This window comes from Vitis vinifera, chromosome 12 (genome assembly GCF_030704535.1).
Source record: "Vitis vinifera cultivar Pinot Noir 40024 chromosome 12, ASM3070453v1".
In the NCBI taxonomy this organism is placed as follows: Eukaryota; Viridiplantae; Streptophyta; class Magnoliopsida; order Vitales; family Vitaceae; genus Vitis; species Vitis vinifera.
The window spans coordinates 4,599,825-4,620,162 of NC_081816.1; the positions used below are offsets into that span (position 1 = coordinate 4,599,825).

Below are 20,338 nucleotides of genomic sequence, written 5' to 3' on the forward strand. Positions count from 1 at the left end.
CAATTAGTGATCCTTAAAATCAGACACAAAACCAAAGTAACTTGATTATTACTATCTTCAAACACTCAATATATAGCCCCTAAATCAATATATCAGCACTCATTATATAGCCTTTAAATCAATATATATATATATATATATATATTTTAGGTAAACTCACAGAAAATTTTATAAATAAAAAGAGAAAAGGGTGCTCAAAGGCCAACCCAAAGCATACAGGGAGTACACAAAACGCACCTAAAGGCAAGAACAAAAAAGAACAGGAGATACAAAAAATCTCACCAGCCCTCATCTAGAACCCAACCAATAAAAAAAGTTGATTAAAGGTAAAGGTCCTTCATCTATAAATGGCTTAGTCCAAGACCAAAAATTACATATAAAAGAATTTTTCATCCCATGAATCAAAAGCTCCTCATTTTCAAAAGCAATCCTATTTCTTTCAGCCTTAAACCAATATATCTTTACCCATAAAAATATTATGGGTCAGAGGCTTAGGAAATCCCTAATAGAAGGCTCTAAAGAAGAGGCTCTTCATTTGTCCAAACTATCTGCAATCTGGTTTGCCAACCTACACTTCAACTGAAGCAGAACCACAAGCCTCTACAGAGATCAACAAATTTAGAAAATCCAAAAACCCAGTTTCTAAGAACCCTCCTTTCTTGTGACACTCACAAAAGCACCACCCTGGAACCCCCTTCCACCAGAAGACCACTAGCACCCCAGGAGGATTTCACTACCAACCTTTCCAGTAAAGTGGAAGATTTTTACTTCAGTAGCTAAGCCAAAACCAGTGGTTCAGAAACACTCCATCACCCTGTCATCATGGTTCCTAAACTCTTCCTAATTCCCATTTGCCCTGAGTTGCCCAAAGAACGACCAAGAAAATTTCGTTTTAAGGCATCATAGGGGAGCGAACATCCACTTAACTCTAGCTCTCTTAGGTCTCAAGCAATCATTTCTGGTTACCTCTCCAGTCTATCATAATCATACAGCAGAGAACACTCTGAAACACTGTAGCAACAAAACAAAGTAAAGTAAGGTAGAGTGCCCCCTCAGCCTGGTCCTTTGTAGTCCTCCATTGATCTTCAGAAATCATGCCATTCCTCTTGAACCATATCATGCAAAGAATTGCATGCATGGCTTCCTATTACATAATTCGCCCCTAGATTTTAGCCCAAAACCATGGAAAGCTATTCCCATCATATCTACAATGACTTTCGAAAGGTCCAAGAACCAAACAATCTAAACAAGCTCTACCACAACCATAATGCAACTAGATAGTATCTCTCCACAGACTAAACAAAAATCACAACACTTTGAGTTGATGGATTTATAAGGCATTATAGTCCATAAGAAAACATTGGTATTGACCTTCTTCATGGGCATGAACCATGAAAAGACTCAACTGTAAGTGGAACTATTGACTTCCAAAAAAAAAAAAGGCCTCCATGTCGATGGATGGAAGATGACTTTTGAAGATGTCAAAATAGAAGGACTTTGAGGAGAAGAGGCTGAAGGGAGTTAATGACCAACCCCTCTCACAAAGATATTGCATCACAGGCATGAGATGCCATAAGAGAGGTCAATGGTTTCAAATATAAACATTCTTACTTTCAAGACAATTTGCGTCAAATTTACTTTTAATGTTCTATTGTAAGCATGTATTCTTGTTCATCCTTTGTCATAGTATTGAACATTTTGTCAATCCTAAAATTGAGTTTCAACAGAAGGAAAAAAAACAAGTATGTCCAATTCAAATGGGAAAAAACAATAAGCATATCATCATAGGCTTATGATGAATTTGTCAAACATTCCTAGCAGCTTAAAATGGGCTTCTGGATTCTAGAAATCCTTTCAACAAAATAAAGGGAAAAATCAATGTTTGGCAAACAACATGAAACAGCCTTCTACAAGAAACCTTTTGCTGGGAAGTCCATTTCCAATTAGTGAAAGGGAACTGGCTTCATAAACTGGATTCTGTGCAAGCCAGGGTCTCATTTCAATGATTTTCTTTGCTTCTTGTGTTTATCCATGAAAGTTTGATTTAAAAACCAATGTTGCCCTTATTACTTCCATCATAACCATTTCAGTCATGTTTGTGGTGGATGAATATGAGACAACAACAGAGGTAAAAAACTATCACCAGCAATCCACCATTGCCGCCAACAGCACGATTCTCTTAAGGAACGATGTTAAGCATATTTTACCTGGAAGCCTGATATAACCAGAACCATCAGTTTACCAAAGCTCAGATGGAAAAATTTCCATGTGCAGAGGGAAGAAAGTCTTACAGTGTTGGCAATTTCATGACCTTGGGTGACTTACAGTTGAGTTTTAATGGTTGAAGACCCCTAACAAGCTATGTATTTCAGCTTAAATTTTTGGATGATTTCCTCAGGTTTTTAGAGGCTCCATTCATGTTATCAAAAGCATATTTTTGCATGCATGTGTGAGCATTTTAACATGGTTGATCATATTTAGCTTGGTCTTAGGTTAAAAAGTGATTCTGGCATTTCTCGTCAGTGAGGGGCATTAGTGTCATTTTGGCAGTCTTGTAGCAGGTTGACACCAATTGGCCGGTCCGAGTTCATTCATCCAGTCCCCTTGTTTCCCCTGAGTTTTTAAACGCTCATTTGGTGACTTTAGGGGTTCTCTTTTGCTCCTCATACTCAAAGGTTTTTTGACAAGTATTTGAATGCAGAACACCACCATCAAAGACCTTATGACCTAGAAAGTGTTCTCAATGGCATTTAGGCTCATGCATGAAGTTGAGTGCATTTAGAATCGAAAAGTCTCATCTTCAAGTTAAGGCTGTTGAGGCTCAAGCTCGAGATAGTAGACCAAAAAAGAAGACAAAATCTTCACAAAAGAAACATTGATCTCAAATCTCTCCTCAGATTTTGATTGGACGATAGACCATCTTAGATCTCTCACGCAAAGCCTTCTCTTGAAATTCAATTCCAAAGAACTCAATTCAACCATGTCTCAAATGTTTACCACACAATTGCTAACTTACACATTAACCTCACTCCCAAAGTGTGATTTTACGAATTCTTCTACTGCAACTTCTTTATATCATAGGTAACTGTTACGACCTGAATAAAGGATCCCTAGAATCTCTTCATCTTTGGTTTCTATTTAGTAGGAATAATGAATCCTTAGGATTAATAGTTTTTATTAGGAAGAGTTCTATTTTTAATAGGTTTCTAGTTTCTATTAGGATGAGTTTCTATTGGTTTCTATTTTTATTTTGTAGCGTAGGGGGAATGTAATGAGAAAAAAAGACCGTGATGAATTATTCTTAATAAGAAAAAATTGTTCTCTCAAATCTCTCAATTTTGCATCTTCTTCTTGGGCCACAAGAGTAACTTTACCACAGTTTTGAAATTTATTTAAACCAGATTCAAGCTCACCAAAAACAGATCACACCAGACGCATCACCTCTCATCACACTCTACACAACGCCAATCTCAATTCCACTTCACCTGAGTATTGAGAGAATCGATAGACCAGAACCGAATCCACAACAATTCATATTTAAAGCAAAAAAGAATTACAAAGTTCAGAAATGAACCTAAAATCGAAAAACAAGAACCAACCAGATCGACAAGGGCGGCGGCCTTCTGGTAGGGCGAGCCATAGGCGATGGCATCGGACCTCCGATGGAACACCGGTGTCTGGCCTCTCCGGCGGCCGCCGCTGCTTTCTCCGTCGAGCAAAGGCTTGTCCATTTTCCCTAGAGAGAGACGGCAACAGGCTACGAAGAAATGTTGTAAATGAAGGTGGGAGCGTTGGTTCTGTTGTGAGCAAACGCGTGGCTTCGTCAGAGTGATATTTAGAATTGACAACCGACCTCGGTAGTGTCGGGTGGTGGATATACTTCAAAGCTTTTGACGTGCGACCGTTGGCTTACAGCTTACTTAACCTGGTGACAAATTTTTTCCTATGATTATCTACCAAAAAAATTGTAAAAAATTAAGAATTTGGTTGTCAAGAGTATTTGACTTTAGCAAATGGAAAGGATGCAGGTGGGCCAGGGTGGACAGCTCTTTTCCTTTTTGTCTTGGGTTATTTTTCTTTTTGGGTAGAATCCCTTTCCTTTTTCCTAATGGACAGCTAAAATCAAGGCATGTGGGACAAGTCGACCGTTCCAAGATTCAAGTTCAAACGAATTTAGGAAGGTGGTCCCCCAATGTACTGAAATTTGCTTCTACCAACTACTCAACTTTTTCCCTACCGACGATACATGCCTATGCCCTGGAATGAATATGACTTGTACGATAAAGATATTCTATTTTATTTTAAATTATTTGACATTATTTTTTAATTTTTAAAGGTTTTAACTTCTTAAAGAAGAAAAGAATTTTGTAACCAGATAACTATAGAATTTTCCCAAATAAAATAGTAGTAATAGTTGATAGGGACAAACTTCGCCAATTTGGGATTAAAATAGTTGTTTAAAACAATTTTTTATATTCTTTATAATAAATAATTTATTTTAAAGTTTAACATGTATAATAATTAAAAATAAAGATGTAAACATAAAAATTAGTTTTAAAATATATTTAAAAATATAAAAAATATATATTAAAAATATTTTAAATTTTTAAATAGATTTTTATTTTATTGGATATCATAAAACGATTTTCAAAAATTATTTTTTAAAATTATTTAAAAAAAACAATTATCAAACAAAACCTAAAATATTCTCAATCTATTTTTTATATTTTTAAATATCTTTTAAAATTATTTTATTTTAAATATTTTTTATATTTTGTACCGTTATTTTATAAAATAACCCTAAAAATAATTAAAATATATTTCCAAAACAAATTCCCCAAAAATTATCTTTCTATTAAAAAAAATTACCAATCATACTTTTGGATGAAAAACAATTTTTTTATTTTTAAAAAGGTTAAAAAAAAAAACCTTTTTTTTTTATCTAAATGAATTTGCATTTTAAAGTGAATTGAATAATCATGTGCTTGCATATGTTTGTGCTTCTTGAGATGAATTACTCATAAATTATCTCTAAAAATTGTTACTATCTTTTTTATAGAATCCAAAGTTGATATTTTTCTTACAAATTGAATGACACCCATTACATTTCATTTTAATTTGTAAATGAATTTCATTTTACTAATTAAATTTCTTTTAATTTAAGAATTTGGTTCTGGGCCAAAGTAAAAGAATAAAAGAGTGTCCATTACAGGACTGGCCTAATTGTGAGATCCCATCCCCAAAAGTAGAAGACACAAATTTTGAGCAAACTGGGGTCCTGAGATCAAATTTCAATACTAGCAAACCAGATTTGAATTGCCCTGCAAATCTCAAAATAAAATGCCCCAACAAAATGAAACAAATAAGCAACAAAGAGATGGAGTATGGTTAAACAAATAGCTGAATTTCTATCCAAAGAATAGCAAAAATTCTTATAATATGAATCAAGTCTCAACCCTAATCTACTCTCAACACAGACACAATACACAGGAGCTGTACCTAGTAATTTCTTGGTGATGTTAAGCCACAGTAATCAGAAGTACCCCAACTCAGAATTAATCACAGGAGGAAATTTGTTTAATTACAATGGTAAAAGGACAATCCAAATATGAGGACTTCTCCCTCCCCACTCAAATTGAAATGAAGCAAAATGGCAGCAATCTGGGTAAAATACAAACAAGAAACTGCAAAAGGACAATACTCAGAATCTACTCTCCCAGCTTTCTAAAAGTCACCTAGGCCTCAATACCGACTGCAAACCTGCAAAATATGATGCCATCCTGTTAGTAACCTGTGGAAGTTTTAATGATCAAAGGCTGGAAAGAACTTTACTGCAAAATGATTTCTAATGCTTCTAATAAAGTCTCCTAATGCCCATGTATTTATGCAGGACTCTAGTAAACAAGAAGGGGATTAGATTAATAGGTAAAGAACATAGACAACACATGAAAAGCATATAGGTTATTCCAGATTACTGGGAGCAGAGCCCAAGAAGATATAATAGCATGAAGGCTCATCTTTTCAAGGGAAAAAACTGCATAGAGGCTATACATGAACATCAAAATATAGCTGATTGAGAGTGCATCTTAACTACTCTAAATTTGTGAATTTATTTCATATGTTCCACATGACTGCAAAAAGAGTTCTTGGGATAAACATTATTTGTTTAGGCTGAAGGCCATTTTAGATTTTGGGAAGCAAAATAGTCCACCATGTTTAAGATAGGAGACAGGAGCCTAGCGTGGCAGTTGCCATATAGCTCTCCTTTCTTTTGCCATCCAATAAAATATTTAGTGCGGATAGTTTTAAAAATGTTATTCTAACTAGCTTGCTCATCCTTTTCGAAACAAAAACCGAAAAATATTATCCTGGTCAGCTTTTTCAGGTTTTACCAAGATCATGTGTTCAGGATTTTTTGGAAAAAAAATATGAAAAAACTAACCAGTTAGATTAAAACTGAAAAAGCTAATGCTCATTAGCTGTTTGATTGTGCAGCAAAAATACCAACAAAAAAAGGAAGGAAAATGACATGGTACCTACTACATTATCCTTCTCTCTCCTATTGTCACAAACATAGTAGATCGGAACTATTTTATTTCTAAATAAACGGCTTTTATTTTTGTCCCAAACTCACAAAAAAGTAAAGTCCTCATAAAATAATCTAGGAGAATTCCTAAAAACTGGATCAAAACCAAGTGAGAATTCCTCTGAAGAAATACCCTTCAGGGAATTCAATTTGTACCCAAGGTTTATTACTTTACACCACTTTTTTTTTATATAAGTAAGAGAATGTATTAAAAGTGCAAAATATGCACAAGAGTACCATGGAAGTATAAAATGGGTGAAAGAAGCACAGCAAAAAAGAGGGAAAACAAAAAACAATACCCTCCCTCAACTAGAACCCAACCAATCTATATAATCAATTAATGACAAAGAGTTCCCACTAATGTACACCCGAACCCACAATGCAAGGTTGTTAAGGAGAACTTTTAAGCCTGTGATCCGACATCTCTTTATCTTCAAACACTTTTCAATTTCCTTCTTTCCATATAGTACAGAATATGCATAAAGGGGCTACTGTCCAAGCCTTCCTATGCTTTCTTCCCACAAAAGAACCTTGCCACCCTAGTAAGGTGTTCCTTACCAAGGTAGAAAAAACCCAATGGATATCAAATAAAGAAAACACCAACAGCCATAAAAAGGCACTATGAAATTAGACCACTGATATCTTTTATTGTTTTTTAAATCTAAAATGGTGTTATGGAATCACCCATTTGCCCTGATCTTTTGCCTCACCTAAACCCACCTAAAAACTAACTCTAATCCCTATCTCCTTCCTTTTCCTCTCCCTTACCTCCATTTTCTCTCCAACTTCATGTTATTCACCTTAATCATTTTCATAGACAACAACAAAATTGAAGGTGAAGAAGATGGAAGTTAAGAAGAAAATGAAGGTCAATAAGAGGAAGGGGAAAGAGATAGGGATTAGGGTTAGGGTTTTTAGGTGAGGTAGAAGGTTAGGGTAAATGGATAATTTCATCACACCTTTTTATATATAAAAAATAATAAAAGAAATTGGTAGTGTAAAGGGAAAAACCTTGGGTACAAATAGAATTCCCCTTTTGTAATTCCTAAAAAGGACCTGGAAGGTAGATAGTCAAGTATCCTTGTGATCTTTATTATTAGAACTAATATGAATAATAATGCTAGTAATCATGACAATTCTAATAATATTAGTACTAATAGTAATATTATGAATAATTAATAGTAATAACATTTACAATAAGAATAATAATAATGATAAGATTACTTAATAGAAACTCATTTTTATTAGTAATAGTATTAATAATAATAATAATAATAACAACAACAACAACAACAACAACAATAATAATAATAATACAACAATATTAATATAAGACTAATATTTAGTACTATTAATCATAACATAGTCTCAAAGTAAACGGCAAAACACAAAAAGATAGCAAAAAAATAAATGAGGTTAGATAGCAATATGACAAAGACAAAAAGACATCATTAGAATAGATGAGTTAGTCACGTTGTGGTGAGGCGTCTTTCGTAGAAAGTAAGGATGATGGTTTTTGCCTCGCAAGGAAGGGTGATGAAGGGCAAGGATTCAAGAAAGATGGCAACAATCATCATAATGAGCTTGTGATATCTCAATCTACTCAGGCATCCCCTTCAACTACCTCAATGCAAGTTGCACCAGAAAGGGTCATTAGCCCAAATGCACTTGTTTTCCAATTCATCTCAAAGGTTATGGCCTTGTTCCTCTTCTTTCTTCTCATGGGGGTGAGATTTTGTTGTGGTTGAGACTAAGAGGTCCTTTTCTCAAGGGGCATCATTTAGGCGATTTGACACCAAGCAATGAAGGAATATAAATGGGCCTTTAAGGATGATTTTTCAAGATGGTAGCTTTGTGGAATTCCTAGATAATTTTAGGAGTCTTGGAGAGAGTTCAAGAAAGGAGATGGATGAGAAGTCCAAGCAAGGTTTATTCCTATGAGTGGTGTCTCTCCAAATAAGTTGGCTTTAGCATATTTATAGGCATGCTCATTGATGGGTTCAACAAGGAGATCTTAGACCTCATAAGGAAGATGGAGGCCAGAAAAGGTAAGAAGTCTAAGGGACAAGCAAAGAAAAAGGAAAAATTCTCAAAAACAGAAAGGGAGCTTAAAAAATTACATAAATTTTAAGGAAGCAAAAAGGAAGGTGGGAATGGAAGGGGTAGTTGGGATTTAGGCAAGGGACCAAAGAAAGTTTAATGAAAGAGAGAATTTTAACTTGGAATGTAAAGGGTGTCAATGACAAGTAAACAAAGATGGTTATCATGTCCTCAATTAGATCTCAAAAAGCAAAATTGGAGTGTTTGTAGGAAACAAAAGTTGATGAGACGTCATTGGAGCTAGTGAGGAATTTGAGTTGAGGAAGATGTGTAGATTGGGTACAATAGAGGCTTGTGGGGCTGTTAAGGGTATCCTAATTTTTTTTTAGGACAATAGAGTTCTAGAGTTAGTGGATATAAAAGTGGGGGTGTTTTCAATTTCATGTCATTTCAAATGTTATGAGGATGCTTTTGTGCGGGTTTTCACAGGGAGAGTAACAGCCCTTCTTAGTACACGGAGAGGGAGGACTTTTGGACTAAACTAGGGGGCATTAGAAGGTTGTGTTAATGACAAACAAACAAAGATGGTTATCAAGTGCTCAATTAGATTTTAGAAGGAGAAATTGGTGTGTTTATAGGAAACAAAAGTTGATATGTCAATGGAGTTGAGGAACTTGGGTGGAGGTAAATGTGCAAATTGAGTATAGCGGAGGCTCATCGGGGTTATTAGGGGTATCTAATTTTTTTTAAGACAACAGAGTTCTAGAGTTAGTGGATATAGAAGTGCAGGTGTTTTTAATTTTGTGTAGTTTCAAATGTTATGAGGATGCTTTTATGCGGGTTTTCAAGAAGAGGGGGGTGACAATCCTACTCAGTACACAAAGAGGGAGGACTTTTGGATTGAATTAGGGAACATTTGATGGTTGTGGAATGATCCATGCTGTGTTGGTGGCTTTTATATTGTTAGATTCCAAGGAAAAGAAGAAATAACAATAGATTAACAACAACCATGAGATGTTTTTCAAATATAATCGAGTTGAATATGCACGATATTCCATTGACTAGGGGCTCTTTCACTTGGTGTGAAGGTGAGAACAATCAATCTTATTTGCATCTACCGCTTCTTAGTGTCTGAAGATTGGGAAAGTAACATCAATGGTCTTTTGCAAAGTGTTTTATCAAAGCCAATGTTAGATCACTAGCCTACTTTGCTAGATAGAGGTGAGATCAGGAGGGTTAAATCATTCTTTAGATTCGAGAATATGTAGCTAAAAGTGGATGGTTTTAAAGACTTGTTGAGGAGTTAGCAAGTGGATAGTTCAATGGGTCTTTCAATTTTATCCTAGCATCCAAGTTGAATGCTTTGAAAGCAAATTTAAAGATATGGAATAATGAGGTGTTTGGTCATGTTACTATTAGGAGGGAGGCAACTTTGAAAAAAGTGGGCTTTTAGGATGCAAAAGAAAGGGAAGCAACTCTTAATTTGGAAGAAGTTGAAGCTAGAAGGGTAGCTAAGGAGTTTCACTAGTGGGTCTTGTTAAAATAGGCATCCTGGAGGCAAAAGTCCAGAGAAATTTGGTTGAGGGAAAGGAACGGGAACACCAAATTATTTCATAAGATGGTAAATGCTCATAGAAGGAAGAATTTCTTACCTATGATTAAGGTAAATGGTTGTTGGCTTTTCTAAGGAGGAGAAGATAAAAAAAAAAAAGGGATAACTTAGTCCTTTCACAACATTTTATCTAATTCTGGTGATTAGAGACCAATTATCAGTGGAATGTCATTCAAAATTTGAGTAGAGATAGTGTTGAGTTATCAAAGGTTCCATTTTCAGAGGAGGAGGTTTTGGTTGCTCTTTATGCAATTAGTAGGGATAAAGCACTAAGGTTGGATGGTTTCATTATAGCATTTTAGCAACAATATTGGGATTTTTTGAAACATTAAGTGATAGGTTTTTTCAAGGAGTTCTATGAGCATGGGTCTTTTGAAAGAAGCCTAAACGCAACCTTTTTTATTTTGATTTCTACAAAGGAAAGGGTAGAGGACTTGAAAGATTTCAAAGATATAAGTTTAGTGAGTGGCTTATACAAGTAGCTTGCTAATGCTAATATTTTGGAAACTAGGTTAAAGAAAGTGGTGGGATCAATTGTTTCTAACTCTCAAAATGCTTTTGTTGAAAGAAGACAAAACTTAGATCAAGTGCTTATTGCTAATAAAGCAAGTGACTCAAGGCTTAACTAAGAATGGCTTGAATGGCATAATATGCAAGCTGAATTTTGAAAAAAGGCATGTAAATTTTGGGCTTACTTGTAAGAAATCCTTAACAAAATGGGACTCAAAAAAAAATTAGATTGGTTGGATCAATTAGTGCATGTCTACACTCTACAACAAGATTTTCGATATTGATAGATGAAACTCCCACCTGTTTCTTCCAAAGTTTTAGAGGTTTCAGGTAAGGATATCCCTTTCCCCAATCTGTATATTTTAGTCATGAAGGGACTTAGTTGTTTACTAAAGAGGGCAAAGGAGGGAGGTTTCATTTCAGGGTTTCAAGTTAGTGGAAGGCAAGGAGAGGTCTCATCTTTTATTCACAAATAACACTTTTGTGAAGCCAATCTAGATCAATTTTATATCTTTGTTGGATCTTCATGTGGTTCAAAGCCATATCAGGGTTAAAGATTAATTTAGAGAAAAGGGAATCAAAATTCTGATGGGTAGTGTTCTTTATGTGGAGGATTTGGTGGCTGAGTTGGGATGTAGGAGGGGAAAGCTTCTAATCGTGCATTTGGGCCTTCCTTTAGGAGACTCCTATAAATCAACAACTAGTGGGCATTCATCTACAAGAGGCTGGCTATGTGGAAAAGATGGTATCTCTCTTAGAGCAGGAGGCTTACTCTCGTCAAAAGTACTCTCTCAAGTTTACCCATTTATCACGTCTCTTTTTCCCTTGGCCAATAGAGTTAGTTTAAGGATTGAGACGATCCAAAGAGGTTTTCTATGGGTTAAGGGTTCCTTGGAGAAAAAAACTGCATCCAATGAGATGGGGGATAGCTTGCAAGGAGAAATGCAATAAAGGTCTTGGTATTAGAATGCCTTCAACTCCTAAAAGGCAATGCTAGGAAAGTGGTTATGGAAGTTTGCCTTGAAAATGAGTCTCTTAAGAAGCAGGTTGTTGTTGGGAAGTATGGAGCAAAGGAGGGGGTGGTGTTCTTGGGAGAGTAATAATAGCTTTGATGTTGGATTGTGGAAGACCATCGGGAGAGGTTTGGAGATAATTAGTAGAAGAACCTCTTTTAATGTGGCCAATGGTAGATGTGTAAAGTTTTGGACAAATATTTGGTATTGTTGAAAGAGAGAGAGAAAACCTTAATTCTCATTCATGTTGTTAACTCCTTACAATAGGGAAATATATATACAAGGCTGGGTTGACCTAACTACCATATATGTGACCTATATTAAGAAAGGAAAGAAACTTGTATACTATAAATACATTATTCAACAGGTATAGTAAATCAACTCTAAGAGAATCTTTTCCCTCTTATATTCCATGACTAAAGATGCTTAGGTGATGGATGTATTAGATAAGTAGGGAGAGGGAGGGTATTGCAACCCCTCTTTTCAAGGCATCTAAATGATTGGGAGTTGGAAAGGATTGAGGAATTTCTCTTAAGGCTTCAAGGTAAGGAAGTGAGAAGGAATGAAGACAACAGGTTGCAATGGATGGGATGCAAAGAAGGGGAAATTTCTAGTCAAATTCTTCTACTCTTTGTTGAGGTAGGAAAGAGAGGTTGTTTTCCCTATAAAGGCTATTTGGAGCTCAATGGTTATGACCAAAGTAGGTTTCTTTTCATGGGAAGCTTCTAAGGGAAAGGTTTTAACACTGAATTAGCTGCAAAGAAGAGGATAAGCTCTAGTGAATGGATACTTTCTTTGTATAGAAGAAGAAAAGTCACTAGACCATATTCTTCTAGATTGCACTCGAGCAAGTGAACTATGAAATTTGATTTTCTACTTGTTTGGGTTGCATGGGTGATGCCTTGTTTAGTTAAACTTTAAAGAGACTTTATTAGGTTGGCACAATTCCTTTGTGGATGAAAAACAGAAGCATGTTTAGAGGGTTATTCCTTTTATGTGTGTTTTGGGCATTATGAAAGAAGAGGAACCGGAGATCTTTTGAAAGCAAAGAGATGTCTAAACATGCTCTAAAATTATCTTTTCTATATAAACTTTTGTTGTAGGTTAGGATGTATATAGATGGGAACTCCCTGACCATGTTAGAATTTATAGAATGGTTATATCTATCAAAAAATAATATTTTTAGGATGGTTATGATCTTCTACAAGGGTGATTATTTTTGTTACCTTTTTGTTTTATTTTACTGGGAAGATGTTTTGTATATGGCTTGTGTACTTTGGTGCTAGCACTTTTAATTTATTTATATCGTTTACCTATCAAAAAAATATATATGAGCTGGTCAAATATTCAACATCCTCTATGGAAATTTTGAGGTCACTTACAAAGTATTGTAGGAATTTTAAAAGAATAGTGGACTTTGGGGGACCTATCACTTGGTTGTGACCCTAAATCGAAGAATTTTCCAAAATAATCCTAGGGGGCCGCAAACCTTAGCAATCCATTGATCCACCAAGGACTATGAGGAAAAAGACATTGCTTGTGCCCTAAAAGATAGGTCATCTGACGACATTTAACCAACCAAACAACAAATATGGAATTCATGCCTCCAATTCCATCTCTATGCATACAACTCTCCATGGTCAAGGTCTCACAAGAATTTAAGGATACCAAAGGTGAGTTTGGACAACAGATTTGGAGAAGGGAATTTAGAATAAAAAGCAATTTAAGAATTTCTTTTTCTAGATTACATAGTTCTAGGCATTTTGGAGAAGGGTTTTGAGATACTGGAGTTTGAAATACTTGAGTATGACGAATTCAAAATTACATGGGAGAGGAGTTATTTTCAAATTCTGACAACTGAGTATTTAACAAGGGAGGCATGGCTATGTCTGCCATGCACCCACTGCCACCATATATCGTCACTGCTACTACCTCCACCACCACTGCACCACCACCATGCCACAGTCATGATCATCAAAACCACACCATATGGCACTACAAGCAAACACCCCCCTAGCCCCACCACCGTTGCCAACACCACCACATTGAGATATTACTTGGGGATACTAAAAAATTGGTTGTAATGGATGGAAGACCTTAGGCATCAAGACTATTGGTAAAACTGTTAAATTATACTCAAAAGAACTTTTAAATTAGAGGAGATGTCTCTTAGAAGCTATTCACCATGACTTAACAATCATGCAGCTAGAATTCTTATATTCAAGGACCAAGGGTACAATTAAATGCGAATGCCAACTCGTCTTTTATTGCAATCCAAGGGAAAGCCTAATAATTGTTTACAAATTCTCGTCATTTCTTCTACTAGGAAGTAATTAACAAAAATAAAGAAATACCATAAGAAGATGCCCTAGAAAGTAGAAACATTAGGAACTAACGGTACCAATAAAAAAAAGTTTGTACCTTGAAAATGGGTACACAGTGAAGTATAAGCCCACTGAACATGTACAGAAGGCAAGTTCCTAATTTCCATTTCCCTTACTTGGTTTTAATAATCAGAACTAGAATGAATTTCAAATATCCAACTTCAATATAACCAACTAAACCACTTAAAAAATAATTATAAGCAAAACTAGTAAGACAGACTAAAATACAGCTTAGAAATGATGTCTTTGATTCATTTATACAAATATGATGCTAAAGGTTCAAAAAACTGAAGAATCAACTCATTTGAGAAACTAAAAAAAACTAATTTATAGTATCTTAAATTCCAAGATGAGATTAGAAAAACTATGGTAAATAAACAGCAATAGCTAAGACAGTATCCAATCATATGAATGTCTGAAGAACTAAAAATCCGGTATACAAAAAAAGAACTCAAAGTCTTCCAAATAAGCATATCTCATTTGGAAAATGCTCCATGTCACAACCATGCTATCATTGAGATCACTCCATTCCCCACAGTTGACATAAAAGGAAAATGGGAGTAAACAATATGTCAGTAGCATGACCCAGAAACATAGTTTCAACTTTCAGCACTTGCTAGTCACCTCATCTGGTTGAATTTATGAACAAGCACAAAATACTATATAAAAGATTATAGAAAATTTTCAGTAGTTTCTAGAAGTCCATGCTGATGTACCTTCGATTTTTAGACCTTGGATTTTTTCCCTGTCACAATCTGAGATATGTGGAGGCCCCTACTAAATGCTTCATTGAATAGAATCCTTGTCTGCATCGATTGGAACCCAGGCAACCATGATAGTAGTGCCACAGGGGCCATGACGATCACACCAAACATAATATCATATAGCCGAGCCAAAGAAATAATGGCCTCCCATGCTGAAGTGCGCCGCAGAAAGGGCCTGAATACCTGGGCAATTAAAATCAGGCCCCACCCAGTGGGAACAAATGCCAGCAGACTGGTGAAGAGATCAACAAATTTAAAGTGGGTGAACTCCAGCAATGCAACAATGACAATTATTACAAGCAAAATAACAAGGAATTGGACCAGCCGATAGTAGATGTGGTCTTTTGCAGCATACTTGTCCCGAGCATATGCTATTGTTAAAGAAATGGCCACAGCAACAACCACATAGATCCAGGAAAGCAAGTAAACAGCAATACTGGTGCTATTAGCAGCAATACCTAGCTGGTATACAATTCCATACTGAAAGAAGAAGAAACGAAGATCTAAGATTATCTCCAGTAACTTTCCCCAAAGACCAGTTGTCCTTAGATGATCCTGCTCCTCATTCCACCATTTTTCCCAACTTTGCTCAGCCTTTGCAAACACACCTCCACGGTACCATATCCAGTTCATAAAATCATCGAAGTCGTCCACTGTCTTCAACCAATCAAACCCAGAAGGATTAAATACAAAGGGGGCCATGATCCATGACACTACCAGGAACCAACTCGTGATGGTCATGGCTATATAGACAAAAGTGTCAGTAGCTATGACACTGTATGCAGCGTAAACTGTAAGGATCAAGCCAAGCTCAATTGCCTTTACAAAATGGCTACGAGCATAGAGTCTATAGTTCTCAGCAAAACTCTTGTGCTGCACGACAAAACCACGTCCAGTTGCTCGGTATTTTGCACCACCATGAAGAATAGTCCGGCCAAAAAAGTGAGTGCGAGTTCCCATGGAGAACGTGTAGAAGACAGAAGAAAGCTGGAGCAGCATTGTTATGAAATCCCAGATGGCTGCAAGGAACCCATGCTCAAGAGAATTTTCCACAATCATCGGAAGTGCAGTAAACAGACCAAGCTGGATTATGAACTGCTGATTCAAGATTGTACCAAGGGCCTTATTGTTGCTGCTTTTATCCGCCAGAGCAGAACCCTCAACCCCACTAAGAGCCAGATACAGCCGGCCCCATAAAAAAGCATAAACAGTCAGAACCACCAGCATCGTGTTGAAAAAGAATCCCACTGTAGTGTAGAAGAATGACAGCATACGTAAAAAATCCAACCTGTGACCCAACCTATAGACATCTCTGCTGAGAACTTGCTCACCATTTCCGCTAGCAACCTTTGCTTCAAACATGGATATTTGATTCAACCCAACATCCCTTCCCTTTCCAACTTGGATGTATTCATGGTGTGTAACATTTCCACCTCGCAATGTGCAGTTGAAGCCAGCAAAAATGTCCTCACTAATATTAATCACTCTGGAAGCTTTGCTAATCCCTCCCCTGGTCAGAAACCAAAACCTATCAAACACATCTGGGTGACCATAATGCATCCGAATCTTCAAAGGATTCGCCAAAACACGCTGTCCCAATGTAACAAAACTTGTTTCTTGGGCAGACATAAACCAAGCAAGTGATGATACAGAACCAGTAAAAATGTGTTCCCGGACTCCTAGAATAGTAGGCTTCCTAATACCATAGTAGGTCCTGTATTCTTCCAATAGATTCCGCATTTTGAGTGCTTCTTCAAAATAGTTGTCTTGGTTCATATCAATCGTCTGGACTGCATCCCCACGAGTGAAGATAAGGGCATGGTTCTGATTCTCTGGTTTTCCCTCTCCTAGCTTCAAGGGACCAGGCAACTTGACCCGATAGATCTCCACTTCCTTCTGTAGCTGCTGATCATACTTCACAAGAACAGAGTAATATTCTTTCTCATCCCTCCCTTTCAAAACTTCATCAACATAGGCAACTCGAAGGGCTTCATTGTGTTCCATTAAATACAAAATTTCTTCAGCATGGGGATCTTTTTTTGCCTTCTGAGACCCATATATCTGGCAAGCAACTACATATGTGTATTTCATTAAAGCAGTCCCATACTCATGGCCTTTGAATAACAAACTCACTGAACTACTTGCTCTACTTAAGCTCCTTGAAGAAGGTGATCTTTCAGAATTAAAACCATCAATACTGTTGTTTCGCCTCACTGAGCCAAGTTCGTGTGATCCTTCTTCAATGTCCTTTTCTGATGCAGAATCGAGATAGGCCAGCATCTTGAGAGCTCGATAATAATACATCATTCCCCTTACAGTGCGGGTGAGCGTCTGGCCTCTAAAAGAGGCCCATAGACGGAGATCTCTCAGCTTTGTTGTCCATAAGTCATTTTTATCCTTCATTCCTTCTCGCTTCATCCGTTCCAAGAAATTATTCCACTCATCATCATAAATTGTTTGTAAATAATATAGGATGGAAATCCCATCTTCATTCTCAGTTCGAAGTTGTTCTTTACTGTATAGTACTTCTTCATTGTAATAAGGGGTCAGGACACTGAAAGCCATCATCTTCTCAACTTGAGGAGCATGGGGCATGTTCATGAACAGGGAATTGCTAAAGAAGGCAATCCGGCGCCTTGCCTCCAGATTTTTTGGGATATTGTTCATTGAGTCACGAGAAGTAAGAATTGTGTGCAAGCGTCGTACCTGCCGATAGAAGGTCCCATTATTGGCATCAGGCAACTCCACAGCATTTTCAAAGAGGAGGCCCGTGCTGGAAGACAGATTACGAGGAGCCAGACCATCCTCCCTCAGCTGATCACTGGTCCTTTGATCCTTGAAAAAATTCCGAATTACAATCTCATAAAGGGCCTGTAAAATGTTCACCACCTTGTTAGGATCTTTCTTAGGCTCATTCAATAGCTTAAGAAGAGATATCAACTTGAGATGGATCTGGGGCAGAGCAGTCATTTTGAATGTTTTAGTAAACTTCTCAATATCAAGAGAGTGATCAATTTCTTGAAACAAGACTTTGATAATGGAGTGCTCTTCAGTATCAAACTTGATGATCTGAAGCAGTAAGTGCTTGATACTATCATAGGCCTCAATGACAACACAGCGTCTATACTCATTCTTGCAAATCTTATACCAAAGCCACTTATCAGGAGCATCTACCAATTCTTTTGCCTGGCTGAGAGCTAGCAGCAGCTCATTGCAAAGGAGCAAACATGGCCAGCGAATAACCCTAACGTTCCAAGAGTTTTGAGGAAGTTCCAACAGCTCGACCTCATGGTCATTGATAATATCTTCTTCCCTGAAAATTGAAATTATCTCATTCCATATCAAAGCAAACTTGGTCGCTTCGACCTGATTAGATTCCAGCTTCTTGTAGGGCCGGCCCAGCCCATACCGTAGCTTCAATCTGTGGATAGCATCATTGAATCGGTTCCTCATGTTCCTTCCATGTAACAGTTGCTCCTCTGGCATAAGATTGAACTTGATTGCACTTGCAAAGAACTGGAATCTCAGTCTCAGTTGCTGAATGTTTCGAATTTCACCCAAATGTGAGAACAGCCCAACTACTGCCCCATAGAAAGAGGAGTAAATGGAGTACCAAATATTCAAATCCATGAGGTACATCAAAACCACAGGAAGCCACAATAGCCCCACTGCTAATCTATTGCTGTTATCAAAGAACTCATGCCACTCGTATTCTAAATTCTTAATTCTCAAAAGGGCTTTGGAAGGGGCAACCATAGGTTTAATCTGCAGGAAGTAGCTGAATGAAAATTTTGTAGCAAGCACCAAAATCCAGAATGAAGAATACTTTATATTATCCACAAGACCTTCCCTCAACCCACGGCCCACAAAAATTCTACTCTGAAACCACCATGATAATAAGTAAAAGATCCTCCAATTTTTCTCCTCCAAAAAATTCCTTATCCATGGAACAATAAACAGAGCCAATGCCAAAAGCTCCGGGAGGATGAAAACCAATGCAACCTCAAGAAAATTCACCACCCGTGCATTCCCTTTGCTTGTCCACCCACCATCATTGTTTTCCTGCGTCCAAATTCTCGCATAAAATACCGCAAACACAATAATCCACCCTGCAGCAACTACAGTCTTCATCACCATCCTCACCCCAAGCCACAAAGTCTCCCTAGAAATCAAGCTATATTGCATCCCAGCATCAAGTAGAGACTGGAGAAGCCGCAAAGCACTCCAAGTGAAAAACACAGTGAGAACCCGGACCTGAACATAACGACTCTCCAATGCCTGCCATGGATACTCCTTACCCTCCCAAGCAACAATAATGGCAGCTTGAAGAAACAAAATCAACATGACCCAAAGCCGATCAAAGCTCCTAAACAAGTTCCAAAATGACCTTTGCTCCACAAAACCAGTCTTACCCACATGCTTACTCTTACTGGACAGAGCAAAAAAATTACTCCCCAAATCCATTGGCCACTTGAGCTTCTGAAAACACCGAGGGCTCCAAAAATACTCATTTATATCATCGTAATTCCTCCAAGCACTATGTGGGGCAGTCCCATTTTTGCTTCGCTCAACCTCATTATGCACAGTCTCGTAAATGGGCTTAACCACACGGGCCAGGTACGCGTTCTCACCCGAAATTGACGGCAGTACAGGCTGACCCGTGTTTTCATCAATGTAATCCTCAAGAATTCGATTAAGTTCCATAGCCATGTGATGAAATATGTAGGAAATACATTCAGGCATGAACCTAAGATTAGCAGACTCACCCCAGATGAGCAGATAGAGGCCGGTGTAGAGCAATTCACGACGCGGATCGGGCGCAGAATCTCGGATCCAAACGTTCGATTTCCGGCCGAGGAAGGAGCACCATGCCGAGTAGTTGCTTAGCAGCTTCCGTCGGAATCGCCGGAGCACGCCGGGGTCGAGAGTGTCGATATTGTCCGGCGGTGGCTGGAGCCGCATCTGAGCGTTAGCGAGGTGGAGCACTAGGTGCTCTCGCTGGTTCCGAACGTTGTCGCTCTGGAAGCCGAAGAAGAGGCCGAGCCAGTCGAGGAGGTCCATGTGCTCGTGCCACGCTCCGAACGGCGGCTTTCGGAGACTCCCGACAGCGCGTAGGGCATACGCCGCGGCTCGTACCTCCGGGTAGCGGAGTGAGGGGTGGTCGGCGATGAGATTGTGAATGGGAATGATATTGTACGCTTCTTCTTCCGGGTTCGGTGGCTGAGACGACCGGTTCGCCCCGTACTGCGAACCGGCAGCCGCCGGGGGGCGCTGTCTGAGGCTCATAGCATGGGTCGGAAAGTGGTAGTACGGTTGCTGTGTGGAACCACGGGTGAGCTTAAGAGATAGACAGTAGAAAGAGAAAAAACTGAAAAGTGTAGAGAGAGAAAGGCGTGGAAATGAATTAAAGGATGAAAATGAGCGCGTTT

The 20,338-nt window shown here is 37.8% G+C and overlaps 2 protein-coding genes and 1 non-coding gene across 6 annotated transcripts in view; all 3 read right to left on the reverse strand.

Annotated features, from left to right (window-relative positions):
* Positions 1–3,869, reverse strand: part of TPC1 (two pore channel 1) — a 122,420-nt gene extending 118,551 nt beyond the window's left edge. The window contains exon 1 of one of the 4 annotated variants that reach the window (XM_010658654.3): positions 3,600–3,869. In XM_010658654.3, coding sequence (XP_010656956.1) covers positions 3,600–3,731 — 132 coding nt within the window. In that variant the 5' untranslated portion in view covers positions 3,732–3,869. 4 annotated transcript variants of the gene reach the window in all.
* A 1,516-nt stretch (positions 3,870–5,385) lies between these two features.
* LOC100242010 (callose synthase 12) lies at positions 5,386–20,338 on the reverse strand. The gene is made up of 2 exons (XM_010658666.3): positions 14,862–20,338; positions 5,386–5,760 (listed from the first exon to the last, which is right to left on the reverse strand). Exon 1 carries the CDS (start codon positions 20,193–20,195, stop codon positions 14,871–14,873), a length of 5,325 nt encoding a protein of 1,774 aa, XP_010656968.2. The 5' UTR covers positions 20,196–20,338; the 3' UTR covers positions 5,386–5,760; positions 14,862–14,870.
* LOC132254824 (small nucleolar RNA J33) lies at positions 17,147–17,227 on the reverse strand. Its single transcript, XR_009467205.1, has one exon. It is a non-coding gene; the product is annotated as a small nucleolar RNA J33 (small nucleolar RNA).

What these genes read in the sequence shown, in the direction of transcription:
- LOC100242010 (XM_010658666.3), bottom strand. Translation starts at nt 20,195, where the DNA reads ATGAGCCTCAGACAGCGCCCCCCGGCGGCTGCCGGTTCGCAGTACGGG.